The following is a 20,887-nucleotide window of genomic DNA, read 5'->3' as shown; positions in this document are numbered from 1 at the left end:
TTTTAGAGGCCATCTACACCGCCATCACAAGATACCAGAAGTAAAAATCCTCAAAGCTAACCAGCAGCTTGAATAAAACCAAATGATATGGCACAGAACTGGCAACTGACAGTGGACCTGGGAAAACAAATAAATTTCTCTCAACATGTTGGCAAGACCACACTTAGACCTGACGTTTTAGTGTCAGAGACAAAAAAGAAGATGGTTGAATAAAGCAGGAGCTCACAGCGCCTTAGGAAAAGCTTTTAGAGTAGGCCTACAACTCGAGTTGAAAGGGACATATTGCCAGTGACAGTAGAGCAAGATGTAAGCAGATGTAGGATACTTCTATCCTGGACAAGGGTGTTTGATGATGAAAGATCTGAAACACCCAAAGACTCCAAGATAAATCATTGAGAATGTGTCTAATCCCAGCACCAACAGAATTTTTATTGTTCAATATCAAGACCCACAAAAACAGAGCAGCTAAACGTCTGCCCAAAATGATTAGCAGATCAAAAGGTCTGTTTTGATGCAAGGGCAGCATTGAGACAGAGAAGCCACCGGACGCAGAGCTGCCAGGTGTGAATTCAATGCTTGACGGATGAATCGATTGCTTAAGTCATGCCAGGGGGAGTAAAAGAGCTATTTCATGTGACAAAAGCTTTATATCCACCTATTGTAATGGCTAGAATGGTGTCTCGCTCAGTAAATTTAAAACCACCAACAGATCATATAACGGGAAAACTGGCTTTGGGGTCGGAGGAAGGTGACGGAAAACGTGCACACCTGCAAATCCCCTATTAAACCCCAAATAACAGGATAATATTGATAACAGTACACTTTTTAAGTAGAATGTGCTCTATCTTGCTATGCCTACTCTTTCATGAATGTTATGGTGTCCAGAATTGAACACTGAAAGGAAAAAACATTGTTTTGATAATGTCATTATTTTAGGAAGTCAGAAGAGCAAACAGAAACAAATGTCTCCCTATGACAATGCTGAAATAAAAGAGCAGCACCAAAATTTCTTATACGGTTTAGGTTTGGGATTGTGGTTAGTACTGCATTCTTATTCATGTTCTCTGACAAATTCTCATGGGTGACCCGGGTTCAAGTCCAGGCCAGGTCATATTCCCAACCATCCTAGTGCTACTCTTTAGTCTCATATATTCTGAACCATTCTACTGCCTTACAATACTTGATAATGCGTACCCTCAGAGGACTTACCTCAGAGATGTTATCTATACGGAAGGGTGGGGGCAGCTGGTCAGTGTCACTGAATGAGATCTGATGTGTTGCCCCTTTCAAAGCAATCTCAGCACGCAGGAAGAAGCAGTTCCCTAAAATGTCCCTATGGAACACATAATGAGAGGAATATATGTCTATGAAATCAAGAACTTGCTCAGTCATTTTCTGTTCAACCATCTCTAGAGAGATTGAGTGTATTTGGTGGCACAAGGTACCTCATGTTGATGTGGAAAGATTTAGGCTTGTTGACCTCAAAACCTCCAGACCAGGTGCAGTTGGGTACATCCATGAGACGGACACAGAGAAGCTGATCGTAGTCATTTCTAGGCCAGTGGAACACCACACTGGAGCCTGGCAGGGTGGAGATATATCCCTCTGGATTTGCTGTACCCTACAACAGGTTATCATAACAAACAAAACATTATCATTCATTTTCCTGTCTTTTATGATATAATACAAATGTCTCAAACACAGCACAAAGAAAAACACATTGAAAACATGCATTCCCACCTTTCCTCTGACAAATTCCCTCTGCGAGAAGGCTAACTTGTGAGATGATCGATTGTCAAGTAGGTATCGTGGAGCAAAGGTCACAATGTGTGTGTCAAGATAACGCCCTTTCCCTTTTCTCACATTTATTCCTATAATAAGACATTATGATACATTAATAAATTACTTTGGCACAGGAGTGTGTCCAGTCCTGCTTCTGGAGGGCCACTGTCCTGCAGAGTTTAATTCCAATCAAACACACCTGAACCAGCTAATCACTGTCTTTAGTATTACTAGAAACTTCCAATCAGGAGCGTTGCATGAACTTGAAGCTAAATTCTTCAGGATGAACTTGAAGCTAAATTCTTCCCTCTAGGAGCAGGATTAGACACCTCTGACTTAGCAGATACAGCAATGCAAGAGAAATATAGGCATTCATTATTACCTATATTATAGATGAGTCCAGGCCTGTTGCCTTGCTGGATGACTTTGAGTGCTCTCACTCCACTCCCCCCATCCAGAGAGAAACCCTGGCACCATCCTGGAACACCATCTGGGTGGATCCCTTTACCGATTCGCATGGTGCACCTGTTCAAAGAGGACAAGACTTTAGAGAGCTTTAATAAGGGGCAGTTATGTAGTTAAATTACATTTCTGCTATGCTGGATAATGAATAAATGACTCTGGTGGGGGAATTTTTGAAGGCTAATTAAATGACATAATGTATATTTAAAAGCATCTGATGAGTGGGCATGGTGTGAACACACAATGTTCTTTGGTTTTTCCCCTTCTCTTGCACTCACATATTGGGTTGCTCTTTGTCAGTGTAGCAAAAGAGCAGTGGGCTCAAACTCCTGGCTAACTCATGCTCCTCAAACTGCCCAGCGGCATCCGTTTTCCCATTGTCCTGACGGAAGATCAGAGGCAGCCCTGCAGAGACAATAACCAATGAAAATATTACAGAAGTGGTGCAGTACAATTGTGTGCTCTGTTTAAGTCTTAAACTCAGATCATCAATCTGTAGTCAGTGCACAGATATGAAAGCATACCAGTCTTGTTGACAAGCCAATAGGAAGCAGAGATGAGGATTTTTAATGCTCCTTGGGCTCTGAGAATAATCCGTATGGTGAGACAAAGCAGCCGTTTGTTGACATCATATAGCCGCATGCGCACCACATAATTTTGTGTACCAGGAGGGATGAGCAGCTCCTTACACACAGGAAAGTTCTCTAGGAGCACACCTGAGAATAAACAGCATACTCATAAATGCTTTATATGGATTAAAAAAGCAAATAGGGTAAATTTTCATGTTAAATATGTAAAAAAAAAAAAAAATGTAGCATGTACTCCGGTTCACCTAATTCTAGATTTTGTGATGTGTCTGCTGCATGCAGCACTGCCTCTTTGCCCGGTTTCATGGTTCCCTTGATTGAGGTCCCTTTGATGTAATAGTTGAGGTCACAGGGAAGGAGGTTGGCCAGCACTAGGGTGGGCAGCAGATAGATGGTGTGACCTGGTTGGCGGTAGATCTGCTTTGTACCTCCCGACACAGTTTTGGCAGGCTGCTGTTCAGGGTAGTTTTCTTTCTTAATGACGACACAAAACCTAAAAAAAAAGTACAAAACTGTTTACAACACGAGTTTCATTTGTCTTTAATATTTTTTTTTCTCCTGCCAGCCTGTTTTTACCTGAAGTTGCGTTTGAGTTGTTCATCAAAGTCTGCTGACTGGCATTCTCTCTTGCCGCTGCTGACCTCACCAGGCCGCTCCACAGTAGTCCAATGGATGGGTATCTTACAGAAGAACAACCCCAAGCCTTTAGGTCTCGCCTGAAGCCTCCAAGAGGTCAGATGGAGAGGGATGGCCAAGGCCTCTCCGGGCAGGATGGGTGGCAGGACAACAGGTTCTATAGAAGGTAAAAAATTAAAATTAGATTCATAATAAATATACACAGGTAAACCATAGCAAATAGAGTGTGTGGGTTTGTAGACACTTACTGTCTGGAGCCGAAGGGCTGTCTAGTCGCACTTCCATGGGAACCTCAAGGCGATTCTTAACTGTGAGCGCTGACTGCACCGTAATGACCTTACGTGCACTGCCCTCCATAGTGATAGAGAAAACCACTCTAACAGGCGGCAAAGCTGAGAACTGAACAGAGATTACAGACTGTGTACAAACTGTAGAATAATTTAGTGCAACGGTATGAGGTACAAACACTTACATATACATGAGGGTGTATGATGTTGGTTCTGCTAATTGGGCTGCCAACCTGGAAAAGCCATGTCATTACATTTTTATGAAGCATTTCCATTTTTTATGACCTAGAACTACTAAAAGATTTTGTATTTCAAAATGATTTGAAAAAAAAAAAAAAAAACAACAACTTTCATTTCAAAGACCCATGAGAGAAATCCAAGACTTCAAAACGCTTGTAGAGAATCGCTAATATAATGCATTTATGAATTACTAATGATTTTAATGGTTCAAATGAAGGTCAAAAAACATTCTCCACATAATGAACTACTGAATTTGCACAATTATAAATTGCTTGACCCATTAACACTCACAGTGTTCGAGGGGTTGTTTCGATCAGGGGCAGCGTAGCGGAAGAACACTCCAACCTTGTCCACTGACACTGGCTTCACCTGCTCCCAGCCCACAACACGCACCAGCAGCTGGTGGAGTTTCAGCTCATGGGTATGTCTGAGGTCAGAGCACATTATCAGCAAAGAAGTGAAAAGTAAAAAAAATGAGGTATTGAAGAGCAAACACTAGAGCAAAAAAGTTAGCCTTTATATGTCAAAAACTTAAAAACCTTACAACATGGTTAAAACAAACAATCAATAAAAACATTTAATTTCTCAGTAAAGATTTCTGATCATATTGTACTCAGTGCATGATATTGTAAACAAAGTATCATATCTCTAAAATGTTTTTTTATTTCTTTTGTTTGATGACAAACAGGCTGCACAGAGCTAATGAATGTTAAACAGGAGTCAAATAGCTACGACATGGCGTGAACGACGCAGCATAAAACTATTAAAACAATGAAATAAAGCTGAAATAATAATAATAATACATAAAATTATATATAATAAATTTAAGCAATATATATATATATATATATATATATATATATATAGCTATAAATATATATATTGCTTACATTTATTAGACCACATGTCATAATATAGGGAAAACACATTTTAGGAATCTGTCAAAAACTTGTTTAAAACTAAAAATTGTATTGTCATTTATTAATCAAATAACAATCTGAAACAACTAAATAGTGTTTCACACATAATAACCCAAAAATATATATTTTTTATTTTTATTTTGTAAAATGTTATTTTTATGTACTTTTCCAAAGTCTCTGTTGTTATTGACTTCCAAACAATTTCCAGTTGTACCAAAGACTTGCTTTTGATGAAACATTTGGCCGATCTATCTTTGAATCCATTAAATCCAAACAATAATTATATTTTAGCATTAGAAACACTACTGTGACTGGTCTAATAAATTTGTTAAGCACTGTGTGTGTGTGTGCTTGTTTTTGTGATTTATGAGGACACAAATTTGTATAATGAAAGTGAAAGTGTAATAATTATTGAGACCATTATTACCAGTGTAATAATGACATGGGTCCTGGTATTACGACGTAAACATGAAATATGTCCTCATATTTAAAATAGCTTTAAAAACATACTAAACAATGTTTTATTAAAAATGTAAAAATGCAGACAGTTTTCTGTGATGGGTAGGTTTAGGGGTAGGGGTAGTGTAGGGGGATAGAATGTACAGTATGTACAATATAAAAACCATTACGCCTATGGAATGTCCTCACTTTGATAGCAAAACAAACCTGTGTGTGTATATTATATTATATTATATTATATTTATATATATATATATATATATATATATATATATAAAAGTTTCCAAAGCTTTCCAGCTTCTGCATCACCCCTGCCTAGGATCAAAAAGTCATAAACTGTAGGCTATGAAGTTGGAGAACTGCTTTAGTTACAATCAGTTCCTATCATAACTGTGCCCTTGAGCATGGCAGTAGAGTCAGGTTTTCTCCAGAAAGTTTGTCCATATAAATCACTTTGGATAAAAAAATCTAAAATTTTGAAAACGCAAGTACAGACAATGCTTTCCAGCATTTGCACATTGGAAATGTGCCAATTGGTTTTATATTTACGACAGAGACACAATCTGCTACCTGTGTCTCAATTTCTCCCGTGCCTCAAACTCAAACGGGATCTCCTCCCCCGGCAGCACTTCTCTCCACTGGCTGATGTTGTGCGTATCATCTGTCACAGGTCCATGCACGTCAGATATGGAGTCGGCACTACTGCTGTGAGATAGCGCCACTCTGTGGACACAGCAGAACCACCATGTATTTTCCCAAAATATAAAATGTAGTTGAATACTGTAGTGTGAGCTCTTCTGACCTGGTTGGTGTAGTAGTAAGAGTAGCAAACCACAAAGTGCAGCCAGTATGGTTGCGTAAGGCATATGGCACAAACGGCTGCCTCCTCTTGGAAAGCTTCATATCCGCTGAAACATGGCATGAATATAAAAATCAGCCACAGATCTCGCTTCATTTTGTGAACAATACCAGCTATATCAGGTATTATGCACCAAAAAATGATTTTGATAATGCTTTGTTGGAAAATGAACTAGAAATGTTCCTCCCTAAAGTATGGCCCAAATCACATTAATGGAGATGCCACAGAAAAGAAAGACTATAAATGAAAATTCAGTAACAATTTCACAACACAATCATTAACTCTGTAACAAGAAAGCATGATTTAAAGAAAAAGATGGTATCATAAACCGCCATTTAACACTAAACATATTTAACATGCATATATGGTTATGGGTTAGGGTCAGGGGTAAATGAAGGGTTAGGATTAGAAAAAAAAAAAAAGCCCAGAACTCAGAGAACGAGGCTATCCTAAGCTCTACGACACCAAATACGACGGCCTTCTGACTTCTCTAAAGTTGGCTACGCATCTATGAACTGTACCTCGGGCATGAATCTGCTGCTCGAGACAAGTCAAGCTGGTAGAGCTTCTAGTTCTAAGGTAGGCAAGAGGAAGACCTGACAGCAGAGAGAAAAGGAGAAGAGAAAGAGAGACATGCTAGGAGGCTGTAGGAAGAGCGGAGACGCACACGGTCAAAGAGTAGGGTAGAATGAGACGCACACATCATGGTAGTATATGCTGTGATCTTATCTAAAAATACTGATAGAACTAATTGTTAGTCACTAATTTAACATGCTATTAAGATTTACATTAAAATGTGTTGTTATATTTTGGGTTTCACAAAAAAAAAAAAAAAAAACCTGATTCAAACTTTGTGACTTATGTATTTTACAATACATTTATTTGAAGGACTTACATTTCAATCCATTCAACATTCAATTGTCTAAAGCTGAAGTGTGTGATTGTGAAGATGTTAAAATACTATCCTACTATCCAAGCTTTGTTCTTAATTTGATCTTAAAATGCAGAAAAAACTATAAGCAAATGATTTGTAGGTTGATTTCTCCAGTTTGTCTAACCAGTAACCAGACTTCTCTTAAAACACACACTTTTGAACAATAGTGTACTTTTGGTGACACTTGTGATGCCTAAATTACACACTTCAGCTTTAAAAATTTAGTATAAGATTTATCATGCTGTAATGTAGACAAGTATGTAACACACAGTGCTGCAGTGCAGTTTGTCTTTTTTTTTTAAGAGCTGGACGAGGGTACAGGTTAAGCAGACGCCTATTACTCACTCTGTCCAAAGGAGGGGGGGTCCACTGACGATCCCATCCAAGACAGAGTGGTGGAGGGCTGTGGCGACTGCTCGTCTTCCTTGCAGTAATCTGCCAACCACGAAGTCTTGGTGGTGCTGTACTGCTCTGTGTGTCAGGACGACAGGCCCGCAGCAGGGTGTAAGAATTAACATACCACTCATAAATATGGAAGCAAACAGTTAGAGAAAAGCATGGAGGCCTATGAGTGTGTTTGACCCAGACTATGTACCCAGTAAGACAGAGGTGATGTTGACATCCAGCCTCTGCTTGGCTCGAACTCCTATCTTCAGGCGAGGAGGATGGAGCCGGCCTGCCGCCTGTCGCTGCCAATCCAGGAAACATGGCCAAGGCTCGATGAATGGCTCCCAGCCTATAGATCGGCAGACACAAGCGTGTGTGCTTATGAATGTACACAGAAATACATAGTGTAGGGTTTACACTCCATTCACAATAACTTCACAACTCAATACCTGAAAATTATCCATATGGTTTTCCTTGAATATCGGACATTTGGCAAACAAACGTAAAATGGTCAACATCAAAAAATTCCTTAATTTATTAATGGCAGTGCAAGATTCTTAATCTTTATTACGAAAATAGTATATTTTATAAACAATTTTATAAACAATATATTTGTCAATATTGGATATTTAATTGCCAGTTATTTTAGTACTATTTGTACATTATTATAGTATTTATTATTTTTATATTTTCAACTTTTTCATTTTAATTTTGTTACATGCTTTTGTCATTTTTATTAGTTTTTCTTGTTTTAAACGATTTCTACTTTAATTTAGTTTTTTAAAGTAAACTTTAATTTATCTTTATTTCAGTCTTAGTAAATACATAAGGTACTAAAATTACTAAAACTAAGTTTATCTAATATGTATAATTTTATTTTAGCCTTATTTTAATCACAGAAAATTATTTTTAATAGTTTTCATTTTAGTTAACAACAACAACAGTGAATTGCTCATGCTCATTTGTCCAATTTTGTAAATGTAATTTACTTTTGTCGTATTCTAACACTCACTTAGAGTTCATTTTTAAAACCACTAGTCATTTAATAACACTGTTTAACATACTCTTTAGCCAATTTCAAAATGAATATCCATTTTTCATAACATTTATCAGTTATTGGCCATATCAGCTTATCTGTATTAGCCAAAATTTTAATATCAGTGCATCCCTACTCTCCAGGCAAAAATTTGATTTCCTATCCAAGATTTTTAATGTGGTCTCAGACTTTTGAACTCAAACCCAATCCTTCAAAATTACTCCAAACCAGCAAGATAAATGTTATTTGAACTGTAGAAAGGATTGATTCACTTTTGAGAAGTTACTGAGATTCAGGGTAACACGCATGCTGAGATCTCACCTGAGAGTTCTCTGTTGTAATAATCTCCAGATAGAGTGAAACTAGCCTTGCCTTCCTGCATAGACCCAATCCTCTGGAGAACATAAAGGCCTGCGATGGAAAAGAAAAGCTACTAAAGAATTGCCTGCCTACAGTATGTTTGACATATGGCGTATCACAATATATGCGGTCATCCTCACGTGAGAAGGTGAGCTCTGCCAGAGGGACGTCACAGTCCAGACAGTCATCGATGAAGCAGATACAGACGCTCTCGGCCTTCACTTCCACTCCAGATAGGGGAGGAGCCGAGTGGCTGCTGGAGTCAGAGTCAGCTCGGCTTCGGATCGACATGGCCTCTGCATTCTCCCACAGCCATGTGGCAGCTTGGTCCAACTGACCTATAATTCAACATACACAGATATAGACAATGCAACACGCCATTCTTGGATTCACACGTGTGTCTTTTGCAATCTTGGTAGACTAGTGCACTGCTGTACCTCTGCAGTGAATGAGTGCACGTCTGCAGTCTTCCTTCCTGAACCCAAGGTCCTGTAAGTGCTTTAGCTGACCTTCTACAAAGAAATATTAGTAGAAATGTCAGCAAAGCTCTTTTCTAAAAACTTCACATATTTAGTTAAAGGGATAGTTCACCCAAAAATGTTAGCAACAGTGTGCTGACTTTGTTTTGTATTGTTTACAAATATTTCGAATCTTAAAAGACTCAAAATCACTGTAATTGACTGGAAAAGGTAACTAGAAGATTCTTAAAAGTTCTCCTTTTGTTTCTCAAAGAAAGAAAAAAGTAATATGGGTTTGGAATGACATGAATGTGAGTAAATGGCAATATTTTAATTTGCGGGTGAACTATCACTTTAAAGGTATTCAAATAAAAAATAAAAAAATTAAATTAGTGAACAAACCCAGTAAAGCCTCAGTCTTGAGCCTGAAGCTGTGCTTTGGGTCTGTACTGGCAGTGGATGCTGAACTCTCAGCTTCTGTGGCAGTGTCTGAAGGGCCAGTGGATCCTGTGGTGGGAATGGACTTTGCTATTGCCAGGAAAAGCTGCACATCATTGTAGGAAAGACGGATGTCTAGAGCAGGAAACTGGATCTGTGGGGGAAACAAAATTTTGAATTTTGCACTTATGGCTCAATCCTGACCTGTGGCTCAATTCAACTCAGTACTGACCTCTAAGAGAGGTGGAAAGTCCTCTATGTTGAAGGCATCTAGGAGCCCTGAACTGCTCTGGTACGTTGGGCTGCCACAGAGCTCCATTTGCACATTGACAGGATCAATGATGGACAAAGCTGTTTCCTGCTCGCTGCCCAGCCGACATGAGAATACCTAAACAGGGGAGGAACAAAAGACAAAAAAAAATTAAAAATCATACAATCAAAACAACTCTTTCTTTTATGTCATCATGGATATTGTAAAATCACAGATGTCTAGGGCAGTACCTCAATGCCTGCTAAGCTGCCAGAGAAAGGCCTGTCCAGAAGTCGAGGCTTGTATGTCAGCACAGTAGTGCCTTTCAGAATGATAGCGTTGGTGTCCAAACATGAAGAATCTTCAACGACCACAAACTCTGTCCCTGGAGGAAAAAAAGGCAAAAGTTTGGGTTCAGCATGTTTTTTTTTTGTTTTTTTTTAATACTTTTGTTCAGCAAGGATGCATTAAATTGACAGTAAAGACATTTATAATGTTACAAAAGATTTCCATTTAAAATAAATACTGTTCTTTTGAACGTTTTTATTCATCAAAGGATTCCTTTAAAAAAAAATGTATCACGGTTTCTACAATAATATTAAGCAGCACAACCGTTTTCAACATTGATAAATAAAAATGTTTCTTAAACATCAAATCAGCATATTAGAATGATTTATGAAGGATCCTGTGACACTGATGACTGGAGTAATCATGCTGAAAATTCAGAATTATTTATTATTTTAAAATTTAATTATTGAGTCACAGGATTATTTTAATATTGTAATAATCTTACCAAACCTAAACTTTTCAACAGTACTGTATATACTTTATTATTATTTTTATTTTATTTTAGATGATTTGGGTTTTTATACATGATAATGTATAGCTGCTTTATGTATTAGAAAGGAGGTCACTCACAAGCAAACTTGGAGGCATCTAATTTTTCCTTGCCATCAAAAAGTCTGAAATGCCCTAATCTAATTCCTAAATCCACCTTTAGAAAGTAACACAATATTGTTATGATGTTACCTGTCACATTGAGTTTGACCTCCAGGTATTTATCTTGAGTGACCGGCACAGTGGATCGCTTAGTGACCACACCACTCTTAACAGTTTTGGGCATGACAGCCGCTGAGCCGCCTTGGTCACTGCTGCCACTAGGCCAGCGCTGGCGGTTAGGTGTTGCTCCTTTTTCCACAGGCATCTGCAAGAAGTCTCTCACCAGCTGCAGCCAATCAAAAATGAGGAAAACTCGCAGATTGTTTAAAACCACAGTGAAGCATGAGGAGTCCCGTGTAGATCTGTAAGACAGAGAGAATATAGAGTAGAAAATAATAATAATAATAATAATAATAATAATGTTGCATTTATATAGCACTTTTCTGGATACTCAAAGCGCTTTACATATGGAAGGAAGGAATCTCCTCAACCACCACCAATGCGACGGCAGCCATATTGCGCCATAACGCCCACCACACACCAGCTTATTGGTGGAGAGCAGACAGAGTGATGAAGCCAATCAGTATATACATTTTATATATATATATATATATATATATATATATATATATATATATATATATATATATATATATATATATATATTATAGTATAGTGTCCCTATCACTATACTGGGGCGTTAGGACCCACACAGACCACAGGGTGAGCACCCCCTGCTGGCCTTACTAACACCTCTTCCAGCAGCTACCTAGTTTTCCCAGGAGGTCTCCCATCCAGGTACTGACCAGGCTCAACCATTCTTAGCTTCAGTGGGCAACCAGGCTACAGGGTGATAGCTGCCGGCCAATGAGATGCATTTAAATGTAGTTTCAGTAGTGTGCCCAGACCTGTAATGTAGCTCCAGCTGCAGAGATGCTCGATTGGTGCCTGTCTTAGATGGCTGCAGAATGCAGTCGAACACATTGTGTTTTCCTTCTGTTGGTCCACTGCACCCAGTAAATCGAGTATCATGGGCCAGGAGCGAATGGGACACCAGGTTCACAGACTTGGAGCTATTTGAGAAACTCTCAAACAGGAGCTTAGATTTCATAAAGTCAAACCTATTAGGAAAGAAAGAGTAATTATACTTTAAAAAAATCTATAAAAAATTGCAAAGAAATAAAACATTTTGAACAAATGAAGTACCTGGCCAAGGAGCGGTTATGACCTGTGGATTTAGGGTTGTCCAGTAACTCCAGACTGACGTCCTTCATGTCCACCAGAAGAGACAGGGATGTGTACACATCACCACTTAACACGGTCTGCATGATGACACTTCCATTAATACATTGTGACATTTTTTTTTTTTTTTAAATAATTGTATTTTGGGGCTTTTTGCCTTTATTATAGGACAAGGGACAGGAAACGATAAGGGAAGAATCAAGAAGTTACCTAATTTGATTTATGAACAAATTAGGAATTCTCCATAATTTATATCAGGGGTCAGCAATATTTTTGACATTATGGGCCATTTTATTTTTTTCTTGTTAATCACTAGTTCCACTGTTTTGAAACCCTTATTGATAGTGGTAATTTTGTATTTATAATCAGGTGTTGTTCTGACAGCCAAAAAGTTACATGATAAACAACTGCCTGTTATAAATATGAACCATTTAACTATTCATAATTTTAAAAAAGTGAATCAGCAAGGCTGCTTTTAATAAACTTACATAGCTGCTGGGGTCTTGGAGATTGTAAGGTCTGAGGAACTCCTCCACAGGCTCTCCCAGATTGTGCTCCAAGAGTCCGCGGATCAGCTGATATCTCTCCAGGTCCAGGGAGCAGTGTACAGAAGATAGGCTACCATGGATGGACATGTCTGGGACGGCATGACTTAGTTCCCTGAGACAATGAGAAAATGAAATACATGTTAAAAACGAAGACAAAGGAAACCTAAACTGGGAGTATTTTCGATTAAGGCAGGAAGCTTAGGCTACATAAGGACAAGTGACTGACTTGTCAAGGTTGCGCTCAACTTTCAGCTTTAGACGGCAGCGCTCCTTCAGCAGGCTCTCTCCACTTCTACGCACTGAGTAGGATGGGAAGACCAAGTCTGTTTCCAGATGCTTTCCAACACTGTCCCACGGCTCACAGGGCAACCGCTCTGCTGCAAATATGTCCATCTCCTGAAGGTCCAGAGCTATACAGTCCAGCAGACATACATGGTCCTCTGTAACATAAGGACATGTCAATTATCACAAGAGTTTGGGTAAATATAAACACAGTGGGGTCCAAACAAATGAGTCCACTGGTAAAAATGCTTTTAGCATTGAAGTATAACAGAATTCAGAATATTCAGAATAACAACACTTGAGTGCCGCTGATCTGCTTTGAGATCAGTTTCAACCTATTTGTTTCTAACAATAAGTGCATCTCAGATTCTGGGTGCTGACCTGGACTCAAAGGCATATCTGCTTCTGGGATGCATCCGAGGCTGGGCTGGGGTTTGCCCAGGACAAATCCAGTAGTTGTGCTGGAACTTGAAGACCGTTTTTCACTAGCCTTTCCAATATCAGAGGCAGTCTGGGCATCTTTCACTCGATCCTTCAGGAACAATTACAGTGTTAAAAAACATATATGTAACATGTAACAACATATGTATATAAAAAACGCAACAAGTATAAAAATATTTATAATTTCCAAAAAATGCATGCAAAACATGTTAATTACAGAATCAGTATAGAAATGTAATTGGAAATAAGACTTTATGATCTTAATATATTGAAATTGAAAAGATAGTTCAGTTCAGTGTGCACTGCAGCCAATAGACTAAGTTCACCCAGAAATGAAAATAATTCATTATTTACTTTTTCATGTCATTCCAACATAGTAAAATGATGTTTTATTTTTCACATGGATCTTTGCCAGTCAAATCACAAAACATATCGGCATTTGGGGTTTGGAATGTCATAAGAATGAGTAAATAATAACATCATTTTTGGGTGAGGATTACATTAAAATTTCATTGCATTTCCTAATTTCCTACAGACTACGCTAAAATGGTATTCACTCAATGTGAAACTGTTCCTATCGGTCATGAAAACAAGGAAAGAAAGAAGGGACACCATCATATTGCCAAATAAGAAACACACTTCAGATTAGCATGCCCTAATACCTTATAATGTGAGGGATCCTTGTATGAATTTGCATGCAAAATCAAATTCTTCAAAAAAAAAATGATAAGATGAATATTAATGTTCATAAACCGTTAATTTAGGTCTGATATTCACACAAACTGTACACAACCACGCAGTGGTTAAATTAAACGGGAATACATACTAACATAATTTTTTTGGGAAAACTGTGACCTTAACCATGCACAATAAAGAATGGGACTACATCCATGAAGCACTTTCCTCAATTCATGTTTGAGAGATTCAGTTTATGCTATCATCCCTCAATGCTCCCCCCTTCCCTCTTTTCCCTTTACAAAATCGTTCTCAGATTGCAGCAAACAGTAAAATGCTCCTTAAATGCATCCCACAGCTGCAGAGCTGCGATGTTGTGTGTACACTATATGGGGATGGCAGGACTCACCAGAGAGGGGAAAAAGGTATGTGCCATTGTAAGTTTCTCTACCTTATCTCTAAGAGAGAAGGTGCCACGAGAGCCGGCAGGCAGGAAACAGTTACGCACTCGGAGTTGGCCCAGGTTGGCCACTATAAGGCGTTTAGAGCGGGAGCTCTCTGGGATCAAGAGGACAGGAGCACCTGCCTCAATGTCCAGCAGCACACGAGCAGCTCGCTGTGGGCGATCACGCACCTGTAGGGTAGAAAGTGAATTAAGACAATCCCCTTTAAAAGGTCACTACAATGTCATGATTGACTAGAAAAACATGACATTTCACTACACTTAAAAAAAGGCTAATTTTGGGCTAATTAAGGTATATAACATGACCTTTGTGTTCATCATGTTTAGACAAACATCCAAGTTCATTTCACTTTGATTTTATAGCAGTTCAATTCTAGATTTGCTTTAGCCACAAAACAGAATCGAGTGTAGTTAATTATTAAATATGATAATGTCTTTGAAATTAAATATCACATTATTTACCAACATACCAATGCTCAAATTTAACATTTCCATTTCTCTGTTTTCAGTTAGCATTCAGTTAGCAAGGTGAGAGCTCAGCCTACTAGCTTGGCAAAGAGCATATAATAATTAAAGTATTTAAATATCTTTTAAATCGCATATAACATTATATTATCATAAAAATAAAAAAAATGAAATGAATCAAATGAAACATGTTTTCAGTTAGCAAGCTAACATTTTAGCCAACTATCTTAGTACAGCACTAACTGGTTATAAAAATAAAAAAAAAAAAAAACAAGATTTTGATCAGCACAATAACAAACCCAGATTTGCACCAAAACCTCTGAAAGAACAAAAATCTCATTGCACCTAAAGATCTGGGCATTTCATTGCTTTTGTTAATGCAAAGTGTACAAAGGACAAAAGAATGAGAGCAAGACAGGAGAGTGTCCTAATGGGTAACTGCTGATCTCTAGCCAGTGGTATGTAAGAAAGGATTAGAGCAAGGACAGACAGCTCAGTGTCCAGCCTCATCACCAGTGTCTCCAGTTTGAAAGAAATGGGTGTTGACAACTCCTTGTATAACTCTTTCTTGTCTCTACAGGGAAGGATTGAGGGCAGCCAGCTGATCACCCAAATGGCAAGTGGTTATCTGAGCAGCACTGGCTGGTCTGTTTTCCCTGGCATACATGCATCATTTACACTAGGTTGTACACACACAAGGAAGGGACAAATAAATATTTAAAGGTTCTATCTCAACATTTATTCTGACCAAAGGTTACCACTGAACAAACAGAATTAAAATGGCCCACTTACTGTCTGACCCTCAACGGCTGCTCTCTGCCTGCCCAGGACATCCTGTAGCTGTGTGAAGTGTTGGATGAAGGCCACCACCTCGGCCTGGAAACGCTGGGTATGGACATACTGTACTGAGGCCATCTGAAGAGACACCTTCATATCATATTCTCGCTGCAAGCAGGGGTCAGGTTCTCCATACCTGGAGACAGAGGCAATGTCAAAACTAAATCATAGACACACAAAATGTGAAAAAATGTAACTATATGTAATATACATTAATTAAATTAAATAAAAGTGAGAAAATACTTGTATATGTTGTAGACAAGGGCCTCTCCACCACGCGTTGTGAAACGCTCTCTGTATAGATCCCCGTGGGGTGTCAAATCACTCAGTGACAAACTTCCCAGACTTCCTTGCAATGCCAGATCTCCATCTGAAAGTGACACATAAATTTAGCAAATGTCAATTTTCAGAAAAATCTTTATTCTGATTTTAACAATTTCATTATACTTATACACACCAATCATTTCCATATGTGTAAAGAGTTTAGAGACACTAGCTTTAGCAAGCTCATTGGTCTTCTTCCTCAGTACCAGTGATAAAGAGTGAACCTGTGAAGGAAGTACACAAGTCATTTTTTTTTTTTTTTTTTTAAGATTATAGAGTGCAACAATCAGGTTCCAGAAGTAAAAACTCCATTAATTTTCTCCATAAGGAAATTGATTTTTAACAAAAATGTTTAAATCTTTAAAGACAGACCTACTATGAGTTCCGCGGCTGTTAATCGATGGTATATGTTTATGCTGAAGCCACCAGCCTGCATAATTTTAACTTACTTTTAAAAGAATCATGTTCAACAGCTGAATTTTTGGTGAAGAACTACATTACACATGATGCTGTACAGAAAAGTCAGAGCAAGCAAATCGAGCCAAAAGAGCTTGCAAGGGAACGGCCACTCCCATGAAGCACAACAAAAGACGTAATAGAATTTCAAAAACATTTTTGCTTTAGGTAAATGTCTGCAATGTTGTGATCCGTAGCAGATCGGCTTGGTTCATGGCTTATAACGCATTAATGAAGACTTATCCATATGGGAAAAATGAATGGAAAAAATACTACCAGGAACAACACTGCTGAAAAAGTAGGTGGGTACTAATGCACTCTATACTGCCCATAATTTTTTTTAAATGTAAATTTGTTTTATAAATGTATTTTTTACACCATAATTTATATAATTATTATAATTTTTTGCATTATTTCTATTGTACCTTTAAATCTAGCTTTGTATTGACCCTTTCCTCAATCTCTGGATACAAATCTTCCAAATCACTGAGGGCACTATTTTCCAGTGAGTGTTCAGGTATAGGCTGAGGTGTGGTAGGCACTTTCACAGCATGGTTATTAGCAGTAGAGCCGATGCCAAAGAAGTCTAGAATCATGACCCAGGTTTGCAGCGTGATGAGAATATCAAGGCAGTTGAAGTCCACATCTACACTACGACCAATGCTGCCATACCGTGTTTTAAACTCAGGGTGCCGCCTATCAACCATTAGCACGTTTATATGTACCAAAGAGTCGTCAAAGTCTGACCGTGGGTGTGGAGATGGAGTTTGGCGGGATGGGGATGGAGGAGGGGTGCTGGGGCACTCTGCATCCTTTTTGCTCTTTCGACTGGATGCAGATGGTGTATTGGGGTGCCTCTGATACAACTGGAAAACATTCTGTGCCTCTTCAAATTGCGCTGGAAGAGATCGTGGCATTTCTGGGTACAGAACATTGGATGTTGTTGGGCACGACTGTGACAGGTACTCCTTTGGACTGAAGGTGGAGGGCTTTGGAGCACCTCTGGACACCATGAGGTGTTTGTACTTTGATTCAGGGTTTGGCTCTAGCAGGTCTTCCATTAACAAGGAGTGAAGGGCTAGTTGGATGGAGACTGAATGGGGATTGTCTTTGGTGAAGTCTCCCTCCAGGTCTTGAAAGCGCAGACTGACCAACCCTTGAGATCCTTGGCTGAGGTCTCCACTCAACTGCACTTGCAGCTCAGAGACCCGAAAGTTGGCCCTCACTTGGGTAAAAGAAGGAGGCTGGAGAGGGGGGCTCTCGTTTTGCAGTGGAAGTGTTGCTGAAAGGGATGATGACAATGAGGAGTAAGAGAGGCCAACATAAGGAGGGTCACGGGCAAAGAGCCCACCTTGCAGATCAGGGAAGCGATGCGGTTTAGTGGAGGAGGGTGTAGGAGGTGGTGGTGTGGGGGGCTGACTGGGTGTTACTCGCTGATCTTCGATGAAGGAGAGATTATCGAGAGTTTGAAGGACCTGCTCATACACAGACTTGCAAAGACACACCTGAGAGAAGAAATCACAACTTAAAATTCTGGAATTTATATATGAAAAATAAATAATCTGTTATGCTATGCATTTTTGTAGTGCTTTACCTGGACAGCATTAACAAATTTGCCTTCCACTCTCATTATCCCAGTGCTCTGGTAAGGTTCTTCACTTGACAAAAAGGTAAAGTGTGAGTGTTCATCAACAGGGACTTTCTCGACAGTGAGCTTGATGGTGGCATCTTTTAAAATATGAAATGCTAAAAGTAGGAAAAGACATAAAGATGGAGATGTTGAAAGGTGCCTTGAAAGAACTTAATTAAAAGTAAATATAAAAAAAGCTTCACAAATTCCTAAACTTTTAAGAATTTAAAAACTGACCTTTTCCTCTGCTCAAGTACTCAAAGAAGTCATGCCGCGTAAATTGTAGCTCGTTCAGATTAATGTTGGCATGAGAAGGTGAGGGTCCAGAAGTGGAGCTGCTGTTAAGTCGTGCTCCTTTCCTTAAAACCATGTTTGTGTTGACAGAATAGAGTCTTATATTCTTTACTTCAACCTGCAGTTTCTCCCCTTCTGAGTCTTGCCCTGTAATAAAGTTTTGAATTCGTATGCTCCCTAAATGTCCAACAAGCAGCTCAGGGTGACCAGGCTTTCTAGGAATAGACACAACTGGGGATTCTATACTGACATCTAGAGTCAGCTTGACCAGAAAAGAATCCAAGCCTGGGTCCTTTTCAGGCACACAGAAATAGTCTTCCTCAAAAGGGTCAAGTGCCCAGTTAGACTGACTCTGCCTCCTAGATCTTCTGTATGGGGTCTCAAAGAGAGATACCATACCACTGTACTCTGCTGTTTTCGTTGCCAATACAGTGGAGACCTTTGTAGCTGCAGTCTTCAGCATAGACCGGAAGTTGTCCTCCACTTCATTTGCTGATAAACTGAGCTCTTTCAGGAACTTTGCTGAGTGGTTATAGTGTAAAGATGCCATCTGAAGTTGAAGGGAGCATTCTCCCTGAGACTTTTCCATAAAGCGGAAACTCAAAGCTTCAGAGGGAGCCATGCCAGCAATGGGAAAGAATGCCACACCATCTGTGGAGGAGCTGTCTTCTACACTTCCAATACTGACCACAAATTGACTTTTGCCACCTTCTTGAGTCAAGTCCACAAGCTGAATGCATCCTAGAGAGCCATTGACATCCAACCGACTTCCCATTGAAACATTGACTTTTGTCCCATTTATACTGGCCGTAGCAATTTTCATGCCTTTCTTCTCACTTCCCAGAACAGTCCCAGTGGTAACAGTTCGCAAAAGCAGCAAGTTTAACCTGTGAATTTCAACTGTTAACTCCTTATTCTGGACATAAGTGGACTGATAGTCCTCATTGTCTTCTCCATTAGGCAGTGGTGTTAGCTGTTGTGTTGGAGAGTTTTCTTCTTTGGGGAAAGACTGCTGAAGGAATTTCAGAAGCTCTACCATGGTTTCAGGGTTAAGGATTATATCCAGATTGTTGACCTGCATGGAGGTTACCTGCAGAGAGCTGTCCAAGTTCATGGAGGGGCAGTCTGAGCTGACAAACTGGTATTCCAACTTAATAAGAGCCTCCTGGTCTCTCAGGGGAGAGCCCCGTGGAGATGCCTTGTCAAAAGCAAGATCTGAGGAGTTCCTGTGCAAACCTGGCAGTTCAGGAGATTTACTGTCTGGTGAAACAGGTGACGTGGGCTGGCTTTCTCGAAGACTTCCAGTAGGTACATCGAAACTTAGGTGTTTATGAGATGCAACAAGAAGATCAAAGTCAGAGCCATACGTCTGCAATGTGTCCACAAGGTAGAGCCCATGAACTGTGAGGGAAACCATAGCATCATAAGGCCGCTTTACGAAATGTGCATTTGTTCCAAACACTTTCAGGACAGAAATATACCGGCCCCCACTTTCAATGCCAAGTTGCATGTAATTGATATTAAACTCTACAAGAAGAAGTCTAGATTCCACAAGCATCTCTCGAGTATGTTGCTCAAGTGTCATCACACTCTTGGTAAGACTTTTATCATAACCCTGGAGCTTCCAATCACTATCTTCTCTTTGAAAGATCTTCTCATGACGAAGTGTAAGAGGGTCAGGGGATCTAAGATTCTCCCCCTCCTTGTCACCTCCATCTGCCCCTGAATTACCAAGTCTAGCCAAGCAGCTTTTCAGGGCAGTCATCTTCTCCAGGTTGATGTGCACTTTGAGGTCTGGTAGTGTTCCTGAGAGAACAGCCCCTGGGAACTGAGGGTCTGACGTGTAACGCAGTCTTTGTTCTAGCTGTAGTAGGACATTGAATTTCTCCACCACATGAGTGGGGCCCACTTCACTCTCCTGTAGATGTTTCCAGTTGTCTTTATAGTGGCCAACCATGATCTGGAGGTCATTGAAAGATAAGGAGTACTTCTCATACAGGTTCCTGCTGACAATTTGGGCACCTTCTGGTGACTTAAGGCTGGTAATATCACAGGGCCTCTCCTGACCTTTGACATCCAGCTCTTGCTCTGGAGGTGGAGTCCCAGGAGGTGTTGCTAGTGGTGTCTGGAATTCTTCATCACTCTCTCCTTCTGTTTGAGAGGTCTTATGGTTTGTTTTATGATCTTCTGTGGGAG

The 20,887-nt window shown here is 39.5% G+C and overlaps 1 protein-coding gene across 6 annotated transcripts in view; it reads right to left on the bottom strand.

Annotated features, from left to right (window-relative positions):
* The window catches only part of vps13d (vacuolar protein sorting 13 homolog D), a 44,813-nt gene that overhangs the window by 16,680 nt on the left and 7,246 nt on the right, over nucleotides 1-20,887 (bottom strand). For 4 of the 6 annotated variants that reach the window (XR_007927378.1, XM_051879133.1, XM_051879134.1 and 1 more), the window contains exons 19-53: nucleotides 18,635-20,878; nucleotides 18,362-18,513; nucleotides 17,193-18,272; nucleotides 16,445-16,535; nucleotides 16,231-16,357; nucleotides 15,943-16,123; nucleotides 14,632-14,856; nucleotides 13,488-13,638; nucleotides 13,051-13,264; nucleotides 12,765-12,936; nucleotides 12,241-12,356; nucleotides 11,943-12,155; nucleotides 11,125-11,396; nucleotides 10,347-10,480; nucleotides 10,078-10,233; nucleotides 9,810-9,999; nucleotides 9,387-9,461; nucleotides 9,090-9,287; nucleotides 8,911-9,000; nucleotides 7,762-7,902; nucleotides 7,512-7,637; nucleotides 6,754-6,828; nucleotides 6,176-6,281; nucleotides 5,944-6,096; nucleotides 4,286-4,421; nucleotides 3,940-3,987; nucleotides 3,716-3,866; nucleotides 3,408-3,624; nucleotides 3,077-3,324; nucleotides 2,769-2,960; nucleotides 2,523-2,649; nucleotides 2,165-2,307; nucleotides 1,741-1,871; nucleotides 1,446-1,621; nucleotides 1,210-1,333 (exon numbers count right to left, since the gene is read on the bottom strand). Coding sequence is in view for 5 of the 6 variants with exons in the window: in XM_051879133.1 (XP_051735093.1) it covers nucleotides 1,210-1,333; nucleotides 1,446-1,621; nucleotides 1,741-1,871; nucleotides 2,165-2,307; nucleotides 2,523-2,649; nucleotides 2,769-2,960; nucleotides 3,077-3,324; nucleotides 3,408-3,624; nucleotides 3,716-3,866; nucleotides 3,940-3,987; nucleotides 4,286-4,421; nucleotides 5,944-6,096; nucleotides 6,176-6,281; nucleotides 6,754-6,828; nucleotides 7,512-7,637; nucleotides 7,762-7,902; nucleotides 8,911-9,000; nucleotides 9,090-9,287; nucleotides 9,387-9,461; nucleotides 9,810-9,999; nucleotides 10,078-10,233; nucleotides 10,347-10,480; nucleotides 11,125-11,396; nucleotides 11,943-12,155; nucleotides 12,241-12,356; nucleotides 12,765-12,936; nucleotides 13,051-13,264; nucleotides 13,488-13,638; nucleotides 14,632-14,856; nucleotides 15,943-16,123; nucleotides 16,231-16,357; nucleotides 16,445-16,535; nucleotides 17,193-18,272; nucleotides 18,362-18,513; nucleotides 18,635-20,878 (8,375 nt within the window). In the remaining variant the exon portion in view is untranslated. The remainder of the gene's footprint in view (nucleotides 1-1,209; nucleotides 1,334-1,445; nucleotides 1,622-1,740; nucleotides 1,872-2,164; nucleotides 2,308-2,522; nucleotides 2,650-2,768; nucleotides 2,961-3,076; nucleotides 3,325-3,407; nucleotides 3,625-3,715; nucleotides 3,867-3,939; nucleotides 3,988-4,285; nucleotides 4,422-5,943; nucleotides 6,097-6,175; nucleotides 6,282-6,753; nucleotides 6,829-7,511; nucleotides 7,638-7,761; nucleotides 7,903-8,910; nucleotides 9,001-9,089; nucleotides 9,288-9,386; nucleotides 9,462-9,809; nucleotides 10,000-10,077; nucleotides 10,234-10,346; nucleotides 10,481-11,124; nucleotides 11,397-11,942; nucleotides 12,156-12,240; nucleotides 12,357-12,764; nucleotides 12,937-13,050; nucleotides 13,265-13,487; nucleotides 13,639-14,631; nucleotides 14,857-15,942; nucleotides 16,124-16,230; nucleotides 16,358-16,444; nucleotides 16,536-17,192; nucleotides 18,273-18,361; nucleotides 18,514-18,634; nucleotides 20,879-20,887) is intronic. The other 2 variants (XM_051879131.1, XM_051879132.1) reach the window with 2 other exon arrangements.

This window comes from Ctenopharyngodon idella, chromosome 22 (assembly GCF_019924925.1).
Source record: "Ctenopharyngodon idella isolate HZGC_01 chromosome 22, HZGC01, whole genome shotgun sequence".
NCBI lineage: Eukaryota > Metazoa > Chordata > Actinopteri > Cypriniformes > Xenocyprididae > Ctenopharyngodon > Ctenopharyngodon idella.
The sequence above is the reverse complement of the archived record's forward strand: the minus strand, read 5'-3'. Positions and strand labels throughout refer to the sequence as shown.